We start from the raw sequence: 14994 nt of genomic DNA, 5'->3' as shown, positions 1-14994 counted from the left end.
TTTGTTTCAGCTTTAGAATTAGTCCTTTATGATCAGACCTGCCTGTTTCAAAATCAAGTATGTTCTCTAGCAGGTCTCAAAAACAGATTAAAATAAAGTTCTGATATGTCTGGAACAAGATGGAAATGGGGAGGAACCTTTTTGCATTTTCCAAGAGCCATATTCAGCTCAAGGTTAGAAAGAGAACTTGTTTCAGTACCACTCTCTTGGCTGTGCTTGGTGGCTCTCTTTTGTGGGTGCCACATGTATGGAACTGGTTGAAATAAAACTCCAATTTAAAACCAAGTTGAACTCTGTTGCAGTTTAGAAGGGAAATTTTTAGAGTTGGTGATACTGAAGTCTGTTAAGAGTAACCTCTTTACAAGGACTTCCAAGCTCTCTTACTTCTCTGGAAACACATGAATTTAAAATTGTTGTCCTCATGTTTGTTTGTTTGTTTGTTTTTGTTTTGTTTTGCTTTGCTTTGTTTTTGTTTTTTTTTTATCATTTTGAAGTTTTGTGGAAATGTTATTCCCAAATTCACATTTTGAGAAGAGCATATCATGCGCTTCCATGGTCTTTCAAAAATATCACAGATGTTTCTTAATTTGTACTCCTAAAGGGCACAGGTGAAGCCTAGGGATGCTTTTCAACAGTTGCATGTTTTGAGCAGTTCTAAACAGGATGGGGTGCTTCAGACTTCATTAAGTGTTAACATTGTGCCCTGTAATAAGTTGAAATCTCATATTTGGCTGCATCTTTAAATTGTTCATTGTCTGGACAAATTTGTTCAACTCATATGATTATCTGCAACTTATTTTCTCTGATGGCTGGTGTGGTTTCTAATCATGTTGCAGTTGTGGCACTTTTGCTGATGAACACATTTCATAATTTCTGTTGAAGGTACACAGCATCATAAACTACCCTTTTGATGGACTGTAGGTATAAAATAGTTTTTCAAGTGCTGCATTTTTTAGTGTTTTGAATGAAATAGTTTACGTGAGTCTAAATTTGAATGAATTATCACAATATTATATGCTACAGAAACACATTAGCATTCCACTTTAAATAAAAATGTGTATCAAATAGAATACTGTGTATTGTGGTTCTGCCACGTTATTTACTTTTCTCTGAAACAATAGTAATAAGGCTGAGGAAAAAAAAAAGAACAACATGCAAATTTCACTTGAAATATATCTGTGAACAGACAAGCTGAGATCTTTATCAGACAGACTGACACTTCTAAAAATTCTCATTACTGCACAGCATAATGAATGTTTGTTTAAATGTCATTGTATGCGGGATTCTTGTACAGCCTGGACTAGGTATGCATAAATATTTCTGTTGTTTTGTGTGTAGTAACAATGATTGCAAAATACTGGCATTCACAATTTCGGGACAGTGCCAGAATAAGGCACTGGAAAATGTCATGAAGTGACCTGATACCCATTTCTGTTTAGATGCTCTTTATTCTAGCATTGCCTCAGTCCTCAGATTTTCTGAAGCCTGCTATACATATTAACAGAGTTTTCCTCATTTGATCTTCATTTTCTCACTTACTTTCATTTCCTTTAAATATGATCACCTATTTCAAATTTTCCACACCTGCCATTTTCTCAGCTTATGTTGCATAACTCAGTTAAACTTGAAATAGGTTACTATAAAGTAGGTCCTTGAGCTATTTCTCATCTCTTGCACAAGAGCTGGCACCTATGTATGTTTTAGTCTTTTGCCCATTGATAAGGAACTCATTTCCAATTTTCATGGTATTTCTGTCATTAGCCCTCCAAGGTTCTTCACCACTTCTTGGACACTTGTAGGCAAACAGCATATCCTTAGGAAGAAGATGGGCAGCCCCCCACCAAGCAGTCTCTCAGATGCCATCAGTTTGCAGCCAAGGGGCAGTTCGTAAGCTACAGATTTAATGGTGGTGTGGTTAATAACATCAGAATCACAGAATGGTTTGGGTTGGAAGGGACCTTAAAGATCACCCAGATACAACCCCCTGCCATGGGCAGGGGCACCTCCCACCAGACCAGGTTGCCCAAAGCCCCATCCAGCCTGGCCTTGAACACCTCCAGGGATGGGCCATCCACAGCTTCTCTGGGCAGCCTGCTCCAGTGCTTTGGCATCCTCTGAGTGAAGAATTTCCTCCCTATATCTAATAAAAACCTACTGTCTTTTAATGTAAAGCCATTACCCCTTGTAATATCACTCTACTCCCTGGCACAGAGTCCCTGCCCAGCTTTCCTGTAGGCCCCCTTTTAGGTACTTGAAGGCCACTGTAAGGTCTCCCCAGAGCCTTCTCTTCTCCAGGCTGAACAGCCCCAACTCCCTCAGCCTGTCTTCATGGGAGAGGTGCTCCATCCCCTTGGTCATCTTCATGGACCTCCTCTGGACTCATTTGAATACTTCCATGTCCTTCTTGTGCTGGGGGCCCCAGAGCTGAATGCAGTACTCCAGGTACTGAATCTGTGGAGGATTGTTTTTTTCTCCTTTGAATTTGTCTGCTGCATTTTGAATCTGTATACACTTTTCCAGTATATACATTAAAAGATATGCCATTTTCTTTGGGAGATAAGCTGTCTATACATTTAATTTCTCTTTCACTAGAATAAAAGTATCTTTTATATATCAGAGGCTTCAAGTAGGGCCAATAATGTTTTCAACTTTGGTTGTTTTGTTAATGAGATTTGCTGGTTTATGAAACCAAAACTTTTCATAAACATAACCAGTTATAATAAACCCGTTTTCTCTGATCCTGAATGGAATTTTAATGAGGAAAGTTGGAAAAAAAAAAAAGGCTTTCAGTACCTCAGTTAAGAGGAGACATTTTGGTGTGTGGAGGAAATGTAATTTGTATCTGTCGTGTCAGACAGTATCAAGCCACCTTACTGCTTTGTTAAAGTGGAGTTGGTGCCTCTGCTTTGTGTTAGGGGGTAATGACTGACTTTTTAACCTCGTGGTTTGGGAATCACATCTGTAATGAGACATCTTACACATCATATACATCATATAGACATAATATACAAATACTTGAAGTCAGATATTTTTATACTCGCTTAATATTCTCACCAAAAATAAATATGGAGGAGTTCAGTTGTACTTGGAAATATTACTAGTGTCATTGGAGGGCAGAGGAACACACCCAAAAATCTGTAAGCTGGAAAAAAATCTGTCTGCCTCTTGTTCCAGATTCATGCAGTTCGGTCTGCATTATGTGATGGTTCAAATGTAGGTAGAGTTTACCGTACCTTGAATGAGTAATTTGTTTGTATCTTGCCTTCTTGATAAGGAACAGGGTTTGAACTGGAGAATTTAATGTATGCATTTAGCAGATAAGATGCACTTTCTCTGCTTTTGGCTTATGTTTGTTTGTGCTATCGTTGGCACTGTTATCTGCCTCATAATGAATAGTTAATTGCCAGCTCATAAGCACACATGAGTGTATCTAAGTCCTAATGTTTTTATCTGAGATTTTTAGCATTGCAAAGCATCAGCACTGTTCCTTCCTCGCGACACATCCACAGCTTGTCCTGTCTTTTCTCCAATATTAAAACAAAAGGCATTTTTTTTAGGAACTGTTTTCTCCATGCTAACAGTGAATGTCTTCTTCCCTACAGTAAAGCTGTGATGGATCTGTTGGTTGATTTATGCAGCCGGTATCATTTGAATCCATCCCAACACAGTCTTGAACTGAAGTCTTTGGGAACTCAGCAACCTCTGAGTTACAAGGCAAACACTTTGATAGGAGCACTGGATGTACAGACAGTACTTCTGAAAGAGAAGGTACCTGAAGAGAAGATAAAGCGACCTCTGCCACGGGCCCCTGAGGTCAGTACTCTGTAGCACTGAAACAGTGACATGAGACATCATTTCATTCTTAACATTTCAAGTTTTTCCAACCTTTTCATCTTCAGACCAGGTGAGAGAGGCCTGAGATTGACTCTAACCTTCTCTACAAGTTAACTGATTTGCACGCAGATTGGCAGCTGCCAGTCTGGACTGCAGCATTTACACAACATGTTATGTTGCATGCAGTTGTTTAGATGGAAATATGCTCTTGTAAAGAACTTTGATCAAAGACTTAAATGATGGAAATTGACAATAGTGGTTAAAATGAGGGATATGGGATTGTGCAAAAGTAGATGGGACTTTGGTAATATTTTGTTTGCCATCTTTACTAAAGATAAGGGAGAAGACTGATCAGTAATAAACCTATTTCACAGTATTGTGAATATTGAGAAGCAGTCATCTTGAAATATTTCTTTGCTGCATTTTTTATTATCCTGGATCAGGATAGCTAATTACACTGCCATGTCTTTCAGAATGGTGCTTGTAAACATTGTCTGATTCCTGTTCCTTACTTGCCTGTTTTTCTGACTCTCTCCTTAATGATAGGTGTGTTCTGAGAATTTTTGTTTATTTTTAATAGTTTTGGTGTTTTATTTTTCAATAAATATGCATATGGGGTAAGCATTTCTAAAACGAATGAAGACAATATAGTTGTCCCTTGTACATTTTTTATTTCTTGAATGGAAACCTTTCTCATTATAAGAGTGCATGGCCATCATGGAGGGAGGGCTGAGAGATTGTACTTGTTTCTGCAGAAGTCTGTGAGGCTGGTGGTGAATTACCTGAAGACACAGAAGGCAGTGGTTCGAGTCAGTCCAGAGGTGCCTCTCCACAACATCATTCCGGCTATTTGTGAGAAGTGCGAGGTCAGTCAGGAGCACATTGTTCTTCTGCGAGACAGCATCACTGGGGAGGAGCTGGAGCTTACCAAGTCCTTGGAGGAGCTGGGGATAAGTGAGCTGTACGCCTGGGACAGAAAAAGAGGTGAGCTGCGTCTGAAAGTGGTTGCTGCTGGGTTAGATGAGATGTCAGCGGTATGATGGGCAACTGAAGGACGTTTTGGGGGCCTCAGTCCAGAGAGCAGCAGCTAGGTCAGTCATGTGCCCAGCTGTCGCTAGCTGCTCTGGGGCCAGCACCAGGCTTTGCTAACCCCTTGCAGGTCACGTGTTGGCTTAGGGCAGGGTGAAAGGAGGAGCTTTGTACCTCAGAGAGCTGCTGTTGGTACCCATGCATGTCACCTGGGAGCTCGTCACTGACCTGTGCTGTGGGTTGGAGAGAAAGAAAGAGGAGACATGCCATAGTCATGGCAGCCACGAAAGTGGAGAGGCAGAGGCAGCAGAGCGGGGCTCGTGATAACAGACTGTGGATGGGTGCAGGGGTGGTTCCGCCAAACAGCAAAGCTGCTGACGATTTAGTGAAGAGGAGCTGAGAGGTATTTGTATTTAAAATTTTGTTCTCTTGCTTATTTCTCCCTCCTCTTCTGTTCTCATAGATGGTATTGTAGCAGCAGCTTCTTGGGCTTGAGTTTCATCAGCCTGACTGTGTATTCAAATGGCAGAATTATGCCATGTGTTTTTAAATATACATGCTTTAAAATACATACTGTCAAGTGCTACTTCCTTTGAGGTCAGAAAGTGATATTCATTAAAATTGTCTCCTGCAGTTTGTCTCAATCGATATCATTTCCAGCACAGTAGATGTCCTTACTTATTGTTTAGATAATGTCAGTCTTGTATACACTGAGCAGCAGGCTTATTTTTTATTTATATGGTTATTTATTTATGTTGACGTTCTGTCTCTCCTTTCAAACTCCTTTGGTAAGTGACAGTTCTAACTCTATATGAGCCAATTTTCAATGAGCTTAGACTCTTAAGTAAACTAAATGTCTCATTTTCCTTTGAATTGTTAGCATGCTCAAAAAGTTGCTGACAACATGTCATAACTGAGTTTTGTGTTTTTCTTTTTTCTTTAAAGACATGTTTACCGTAATTAAGCTAAGCATTTTGGAGCAACATATTGAAAATGCATAGTATTCAACAGGATTCGTTCAGCATATTTCAGGGACAACTCATGGCAAAATTAGCCTAGGCCTTCCTTAAATTTTTATTTTTTAAATGAAAGTGATCATTTATATATAGGTGCTGTATGGGTCCGCAAGTCCAGGTTTGAAGTATCCAGTTATCCTGTACAGTCAAAAACAAAACTTGACTTCAGGCCTGAGATTACAGCAGAAAATTCTGTAACACTTGGTGCTGCTCTCGGCATCAAAAAAAATATACATATATTTTTGAACCTTTTAATATAACTTTCATTCTGATAGGATCCCCCGATCCTGAATGTATATCAGATTTCTTTGTATCCCTCTTAGTCTGCACTGTGGTCCTGATGAGAACAGTAAATACACAAAAAATGTACGAAAGGTTCCCTTTGTTCGAGCAAATTCCTTCCTCCCATACTCTCATCTGTAATCTTCCAGAGGAATAACCCCATTGCTCCAAGAAGCAGCTGGCCTAAGGATTGTGCACGGAGTAGGATGTCCAGGCTATTTAATTACCAGAAAAACAGACAGATTTTTAAAGCACATTCTCACAAATGAGTGTGGCACCAATGGTGCTGAAAGCACGGGCTGCGTTCATAAGAGCAGATTCTAAAAAGAAACTCCTTCCCTGTAATACCGAAGGCAAAAGTAATGTGCAAAGACAAGCTCTGCTGCCACCTGCTAACATAATTTGGTGTAGCAGCTGAAGCAACTTCCCTAGTGAACTGACAAGGAACACAAACTTTTTCTCAGCTAAACTGCTTCTAGTAGGAGCTCTGCATGTCTGATGTCAGGTAAGGTTTTGTCCGTGGGACACATATGTTAGGAGTGATGAATGAATAATGCTGTGGTTTACTGGGCAATACTAGAACTTTAATATGTCTTCTCTTGTCCTTCCATTGCCTGCCTTTTCCAGTTCCTCCATCAAAAACTCAGTCTGAACCTTCTCTGAACTACAGAGGTACTGTACAATGCTGCTGAGGGGAAATCAGCTTTCCCTTCCTGTTGTTTGTTGTGGTTCTAGGAGATGGATCTTTAGCATCCTAGTATAAAGCACTGTCAAGAAAAAAGCTATTTTCACAGTCTGTGTTGTCTTTTGGACCGTGTTGTGCCCATGGTCATGCTTTGCATCAGAACCAACACACTTGTGTGCATAATGCTTATTCAGTAATTGCCACTAAAATGCCAACCATTAACATTTCCTGTCATTTAACCGTTGTCCATCAAAATACCAACAATTAACAAATCCTGTCATTTAACCATTGTCTGGAATAGTATGCTTTTATACAGATTCCAAGCCTTTTCTTGTTACCTAAAACATGAGTAGTTGAATATCAGGAATACTGAAATTTCAAGTCTTCTGGTATCAAAGTTTTTATAGGAGCAGAGACAAAGTATTTTGAGATCTGCGAGACCTTCCACTAATTCCAATTTACATGTAATGAAGTGTTTTAATACCAAAATGTATGCATACGTGTTGGATAACTCTAGGTAGATGCTGACTTCTGAACTGCTACAGTAAATAGGATTTGATTAGATAATGTTTGTGCTTCCGCTTCCAGTTAAACAGAAAAGGTGTATGTATAGTATATCTTCTTCCCCCACTAAATCTGTTATAAAAAGTAGTTTAATTATCCTCAAGAGAAGTATACTTGATTTGTTACTTCTTTACATTGCTAGTAGTAAACACCTCATAAACAAAATAAAGCAGTGGATAACTTCTGTAACTTTTCAGGAAGGAAGTCCATCTCTAGCAAACAGTAACAGCCATTTTGTGAATCTTAACTCATAGCCTGTTCCCTCATGGTGTCACTGAAGCCAGTGCTTTTTCTTCTATGTCCTTGTGTGCTGTGGCTTCTTCTTACACAGAGCATGACGCTAAAGTGAATAGCTGCTGTACTTATTTCAGAAAAAAAATATCCAGATTACTTCTTGTTTTGAGATGGTATGCAGTGCTTAAAATCCCAATTCCATTTGGATTTCCATCAAATTGTTGATATCAGCAGTTACTACCATGGCTTACACGAGCCTTTGATTGTTACTGTTCATGGTCGAGGACTAGCGAGCAAGGCAGTCACAATCCGCATCCATGTGCAGCCCAGCCCTGAGCAGAAAATCAGAAGTTTCTGGTGAATGAGTTTAGGCAGAACTTAGTATTTAAGGAAGGTATTAATATATTACTGTATTTTTATTTTTATTTTTTGAGTTCAGTTGCAGTCTTTCTTAAGGATAGCCTCTCCCTGTTTTCCTTAGGGTTCACCACCTCTACTCTTCCATTGTGCTTTAAACTATTCTATGTGCATAACACCTCCTAACATACCTTATATATGGATGTGCAAAGTGATCTTGTGTGAAAATCATGTGCTTTGTGTGAAATATAAGTTAGTTTACCAAAGTTCTGGGATAAAGTTGCTTTTTTTTTTTTTTTTGGTGAAGTAGACTTTTATGTCAAGAGACTAGTTATTTTATATGCTTCTTAATTGTTATTACACAGTTAAATACTTAAAAGAGAATGCAACTTTTCTGTGTTAAACTCTGTACTAGTGAGATATTCTGATGTTCTTGAAAGAGAATAAACCTCTCTAGCTTTATGCAGTGTTCATTTAAAATATATATATATACTGAGTTTTCAGTTTGTATATTGAATGTGAAACTAATGGTTGTTCCCCGTAAGGTATGACCTTATCACATCACTCACAGCTTAGCTGGTGAGGGGGAAGTTGTAGGGAGACCGAGGGGATCAGACAGTCCTGAGGAGTACTAAACTGTGATCGAAAATTTACTGAAGTTTATGACTTTATTATTCCATTTCACTTCACTGGATATGGGAACAAAGAGCAAATAGAAGTCTGATGAAAAAGAAAGTGCAGGATATGGCATTTACTAGGTATTGCAGTTCATAACATCTCCAGCTCATAAAAATACAGCATTAACACAGAATGTATTAAAATACTGATCTTTATTGCAGAAATGTAAAAATTTTCTATTGTAATTGTTTCAGAACCAAGTCGAAGTGTTTCGCTAAGCAGTGATGCAGTAGAAAAAGAAAAGAAAGGGTTTCTGGGATTTTTCAAAGCTAACAGAAGCAACAGTAAGGTAAGAGTTATCAATGTACTACCTTGCTAAAGAGAAATTATTTATTTCCAGATGTATTTTGGTATTTTGTGTCTGGGCAATGGGGTTTGTTGTTGTTGTTTTGGTTTTGTTCTGCCTTTTTTTTTTTTCTTCTCCATGGAGTCATCTTTTAGCAGATGCATAAGCTACAGTTAATCAGTGCAGTTTGATGGGGATTTTGGCTGCTAATTCAAGGAGTTGAGCATATTAACCATTTAATTTTAATTTTAATTTTTTGAAATGCTGTTACTTCAGTGGGTAGCAACAAAGGGCAGGGGGTTTAAGCAACTTATTAGTAGCACTCAGGTTGGAGCATTTATGAAGGAACTGATGCAATATAGAACACCTTACTCTAGATATCAAGTAGAAGTGTCTTATTAACTCTTATGTGCATGTGTGATACTTTGTTTTAAAGCATTTATATTTTCAGTAAGATCTGTGCTTTTGTGTTATTGCCATCTCCAGTCTGTAAAACTGATGAATTAGGTGTAGAAGAAAGCTCACGGTACTAAAAGGAGTAATAAACTGAAGGATCACTATCTACTGGGGTGCATGTTGGGCATTTTTAACTTTTTTTTAAATTTTGAGTTGGAAAATTCAAACAAGAAAGTTCATATAAAAACTTGCTTCAACTAACCTCAAGATACAATTACAGTTGCTAAATTTAAATAACTTTAAACAATTAGAGAAGAAGATGGGATGATGACTTTATCAGGGGAGAACTAGAAAATAATATTTACCCATTCTCTGTAGATATTACAATTTATTGAGATGCCTATTTGAAAAATCCATGCCACATGGAAGAAATTAAATATAGTAAAAATTTCTAGCTCAGGAACATACTACACTTTTAACTTCACACTTTTTGCATCCTTCACTATAATTTGCTGTGTCAAATGATTTGATTATAAAGTATTTATTACTTGAGGATGTCAGAGTAAAAAAGTAGTATTCTTTTGTCTTATTCTAAAAGGCTTTTTTTCTTTTTTTTTAAGGGCTAAGGCTTTTGCAGTGAAATCAGATTAACTGGTACTAAGTAACGTACACTTCATTGATAGACCAGTGTTACGCTTAACCCTTCCAGTCTCCTCAATCACATTTTTAAAACTGTATAAGCTTTCCAAAATCTTTTATTAGTTCTCAGTCCTTTTCATTATGATCAAATTTGGAGTGCTTTTACCAGGCAATGGCTTCTTGTATGGAAACTATTGACACTATGTTGAAAAATTTGGTCAGACATGGATGCTGATCTATTCTTAACATTTTACAAAGGATGCATCAGAGCAGTATTTTATGAGATAGTAATTGAGTCAATTTTAGGTGTTTATCCTCCGTAAGAAATTATTTCCCATTTAATAGGGAACAAAAGCATAAGTGGAGTAATAATGCAGCATCTGCTTGGAAGAATCTAGATCACAAGGGAGCTTGGCACAAGCCTCTGGGGCATGCTTTGGTACTGTAGCTCCTCTGGAGGAACTGAACATATTGCAGCATGCAGTTTACTGTATTATAAGTTGGACCTCTGTTCCCATTTTACTGAACCTCAGTATGAAGTGCCTGCTCTTGGAGTTGTAATTCCAGAAGCAGCTCAGATGTAGCTTATAGAATAATTTCACTTACAACACTGGAAAACATTGCTTTGAAGCCTGCCAGTGCTGTGGTTACTGCAGTGTTTTTTTCACAGCTGAGTTTGGGATGAATGTCCCAGAGATTACAAACTCCTTATTCTTTTATACTCCACCCCCCTCTCTTCTTTCTCATGCTTGTAAATCAGACATAGGAGGTCATACTCTGAGGTTGCTTTTTTAAAGATATATTTTAATAAGTGTTAAAGATACTGAGGGTCGATTAATAAGCTACAAGTAATGTTTGGCCTGGGAGATAGTAGGAACTGTTCAAACAAGTACGAGGAACAACTTGTAAATCTGAGGCGAAGGTGTAAGTCTTGCTGTCAGACATGTCTTGCTGGCTGACAAGTTAATTGACTTTTCCTGATGGTGTCTTTATTGAACTCTTACTTTCAAATGTTGAATACTCTATAGGAAGAGGGATTAAAACAAGTTTTATTTAGACCTGCAAGGAAGTCATCATTACCTATCCAGAATGAAACTCTAGCAGTCTGAGCCCAAATATTCAGAGGAATTACTAAAAACAGAAGAATTGTGCCGCACACAAGAGCAAGCGTTAAGTGGCCATAATACATCTGGCTCCGTATTATGGCAGATTTCTAGACAAAACAACAGTGAAACTGCTGAACAGATGTAGTTAGCAGAATGGGGGCAAACTAACTTCTTTTAAGAAAGGATTTAATAAGTTTATGAAGGGATTGTATGGTGGGGTGCGCTGTGGTTTCAGGACACACACACGCAGGCCCAGAAGGTTTTTTCCAAAACTGTTTTTAATTGGTACTCCCTTAGAGTTTTACTTCCCTGCAGTACTTCAGTTGGTTCTGCTTACTTGTTTAATTTCTTTTTGTTTGCATCGTCATTTGCATACACACACACAAATACAGAATCACTGCATGTAGTCGTGTGTAGTCTCTATTTTAGAACTAGTTAATAGTAAGACTTGTTAAAAGTCTTGAACCCAGGGCATCCTGTGGAGTCGCATACATTTACAGGGAAGACGACTTCTTTTGCAAGGGAAGAAGAGAGTACTAGCCTGTGTTGCAAGCTGTCCGGGATCAAGTATCACTCCACTCTATAGGCCCACACTCAGATTTCCATGCCCACACACATGCTTGCTTTCTGAGCTCGCTGAAGGCAGTAATCATGGTATGACAATACAGTACATCTAGCTTTTAGAGTTCTTTTTTTCCTGCTATATGAAAAACACCATGACACAGAATAAAAGCAGAAACCTATTCTCCTGGTTGATGCAAACTGATTGAAGGTATTTCTTTGGTTAACTTAGTGCTTATAGGCTTAATGCCAGATAAGGTATCATCTTCAGTCCATTCTAATTTTATGCTGGATCAGTTACCCTCTGTTCTCCTGCAGCTGACATAAAAAACATAAAGGTGGCATGAACCCCTTATCTTTTTGATGTGAAATGTAGCTACGTGCCTGAAGCTAAATCAAGATTAAATCGGCACTGCTAAGCAATACAGCAGTGCAGAGGTCCTTTGCAGATGATCATGGGATCCAGGCTTGAGAGGGATATCTGTCAGGACACAGAAGCAGTCCTGTAATTTACATGTCAGGGGAAAGAAGCTCTGTGCTTGCAACCCTGTCTCTGCAGGTATAGCAGTGACAACCTGGCCCTTGGTGCTGCAGGACCTGCTTGCTGCTACCTGTTTTCTTTGCCTTAGAATTGTTCTGGTTTTATTTTCTTATATGCTCCTGTTAATAGATTTCTTGGGGCCTTGCCTGCATCAGAAAAATTTTGCAGACTCCTTCAGTGTTTCTCAGCAATCAAATCTAATGCTACTGCAGCATTTCATCCTGGTTCCATAATGAGGTTTGGTGCTTTGCTGTGGCATGTTTCTGTTGTTTTCTTTGCTTTGCTACTTCTGTGTAGGATACTTATTTGTGTTACAGACAGAAGAACACTTGAGGATGAACAGAGATTATGGTGAGGAGGATGTTTTTAGTTCTACATCTACAAGTGAAGGAAGCTTGGATGTAAGTACTAAAGTGGCCTGTAGATGCTACTGCATTCCTATTAGATCCTGCAGTTTGAGTAGCCAGAACCCACTGCTGTTCCCAGTGCTTAGCCAAGTAGAAGTAGAAATAGCCTACTTCCTAGCTTAGTTACCTGGGTTCCCATCTTGAAGTGCAATGCACTTTCTTCGGATAAAACTCTTGCTAGCTTAACTATAAATCGTGTTTCTTGCAAAGTTAAATTCTAAGCAATTGTGAGCAAAAAGTGCTTTAACCAAGGGTGTAGTTGTGACTTCCAAACAGTGCCTGATGCAAGCATGTGTTTATGTGCTTTATCTGTGACATTTCTTAGAAGGCTGCACCTTTCTCTTTTATCCCTTTATATGTCTGCTTTCCGCATGGCAGCCTTCAAGTTGTTTCTCTAGTAGCTGGGGATGGAGAGTACTTTTTTTTTCTACAAAAATCCTGTGAACCACAATTAGGTTTTTAAGTTCCTGACAGACTACAAAATTACCAGGATTTAGGTTTATAACTAGGAAGTGTGAATCCTATATGTTTTTGTAAGGCTGTTGTTTTGGATTTGTAATCATAATAAATGTGGTGTCTTTTTGTTGCCTTTATTATTATTATTATTACTTGGCTCTTTCTTATGTTTTCAAAACCTGGAGAAGACTGGTGTTGATGACATGATAGAAGCCTGATATGCAAGGCTTAGATCTGAATCCCCATTTTACAAACAAATATTTGGAAAAGGAGTGCTGATCACAGAATGTGGAAATCACAAGTCAGGATGAAGAATGACAGAAAATTACAGAAAAAAATGGAGAAGGAGTGATAGAACAGAAACCCCCCCCCCCCCCCCAAAAAAAAAAAATAATAATGTAAAAGAACTCAGAAGGGGGAAATAGATGGAGAAATGATTGGTTGTGAGATTAAAAAACACCTAACTCTTAAAATCCGTGAAGCCTTCATATATGAAAGAGTACAAAAGTAAGAAAGTGATGTATAACACCAAAAACTTGGGTGACACTTTAAAAAGACTATTTTGTTGAGGGCTCTATTCATCTAAAGTTCTAGTAGAAGGTTAGGTCATTAATTGAAATATATGAGATAAAAATATGCAAAAACCTTCATAATCTTGCCAAAAATAAAATCTGAGTCGTATTCACTGCCATTATACATTAATCTCAGTGTCTTAATACCCAGCTATGACTAGAGGAGGAGGAAGAAGAGGGATTCCAAGTGAAGATACGATGAAAATAGTTCAAATATGCTGAACTGTCTTTCACACTAGTTTGTGGTGCTTCCTCAGAAGAGGGTTGTTTCCTCTTAATTTTTTGTAGGGAATCTCATAGGGCGAATCACAAATTAAGACCTTTTTTTCCTTTGTCATTGATGAAAAACGTTTAAACCTGTCTTGTCAAAACAATGTAACTTTTGTCTTTTGAAACTACAAGCAATAGAGCTTAGAGAGCAAAGGGATCTTGCAGTAGGAGGTAAAAAAGCATTACCTTTTAATTCAGTTACATCAACACCTTCGGGTCAGGGATTTTTTTTCTTTCCTCTTAAGAGCAATTAATCTTCAAGAACAATGTAGCCATTGTTCAGTGTTTATATCTTCAACTTCTGGCTTGACACTTTTGTTTGAGCACTGATCCTACTAAGACATAAGTACATACTTAAATGAATGTGTTGAAATAATTCAATTTAATTCTGTACTATACTGTTAAAAGTTTGATGAGAATGTATAAAATAAGTCCAACTGATTCTCTCAGCAGTGCAGGACATGAATCCTTCAAACAGGCTAGATGGGCTTTAAGAAAAAGGTAAACAATTATGAGATCTTAGGTGGAAAAAAGTTCTAATATACTGTAAACTCGGCATAGATAGCTAGCATAGATCACTTGTATAAACTTAAGATAAAATTCATGTGGAAATTCCAGTGCAGGCACTTTCATTCCTTCTAAAATTCAGCTTAGTAATTCCTCATGGGCTGGACTTTGAAACCCCCAGTCATTTTGAGTAATTCTTTATTCCAGAGATTGTTTAAAAGATAGTCTCATTGATGTACTTCAGGGGAACTGAGTATCCTTACTCAAACTAAATGCTATCTTACATGGCCATGTCTGTCAAATATACATGTAGATCTCATTATATAGAAGAAATTATAATGAGGTAAGACAGGACTTCTTGCAAATTGTCATGCAGTAGAGGCTTCCTATTCCGTGGTTTCACAGAATCATAGAATGGCTTGGGTTGGAAGAGACCCTAGAAGATCATCCAGTTCCAATCCCCCTGTCCTGGGCAGGGATGCCACCCACTAGATCAGGTTGCCCAGAGCCCTATACAGCCTGGCCTTGAACACTTCCAGGGATGGGGGCATCCACAGCTTCTCTGGGCAACCTG

At 38.3% G+C, this 14994-nt stretch overlaps 1 protein-coding gene across 7 annotated transcripts in view; it reads left to right on the top strand.

The window, feature by feature from the left end:
• Positions 1–14994, top strand: part of COBL (cordon-bleu WH2 repeat protein) — a 154544-nt gene that overhangs the window by 43555 nt on the left and 95995 nt on the right. For 4 of the 7 annotated variants that reach the window (XM_035317840.1, XM_035317843.1, XM_035317839.1 and 1 more), the window contains 5 exons: positions 3603–3813; positions 4590–4818; positions 6789–6833; positions 8874–8968; positions 12526–12609. In XM_035317840.1, the coding sequence (XP_035173731.1) occupies positions 3603–3813; positions 4590–4818; positions 6789–6833; positions 8874–8968; positions 12526–12609 (664 nt within the window). The remainder of the gene's footprint in view (positions 1–3602; positions 3814–4589; positions 4819–6788; positions 6834–8873; positions 8969–12525; positions 12610–14994) is intronic. The other 3 variants (XM_035317844.1, XM_035317845.1, XM_035317846.1) reach the window with 3 other exon arrangements.

The sequence above is a fragment of the Oxyura jamaicensis genome, chromosome 2, assembly GCF_011077185.1.
Source record: "Oxyura jamaicensis isolate SHBP4307 breed ruddy duck chromosome 2, BPBGC_Ojam_1.0, whole genome shotgun sequence".
Lineage (NCBI taxonomy): Eukaryota > Metazoa > Chordata > Aves > Anseriformes > Anatidae > Oxyura > Oxyura jamaicensis.
The sequence above is the reverse complement of the archived record's forward strand: the minus strand, read 5'-3'. Positions and strand labels throughout refer to the sequence as shown.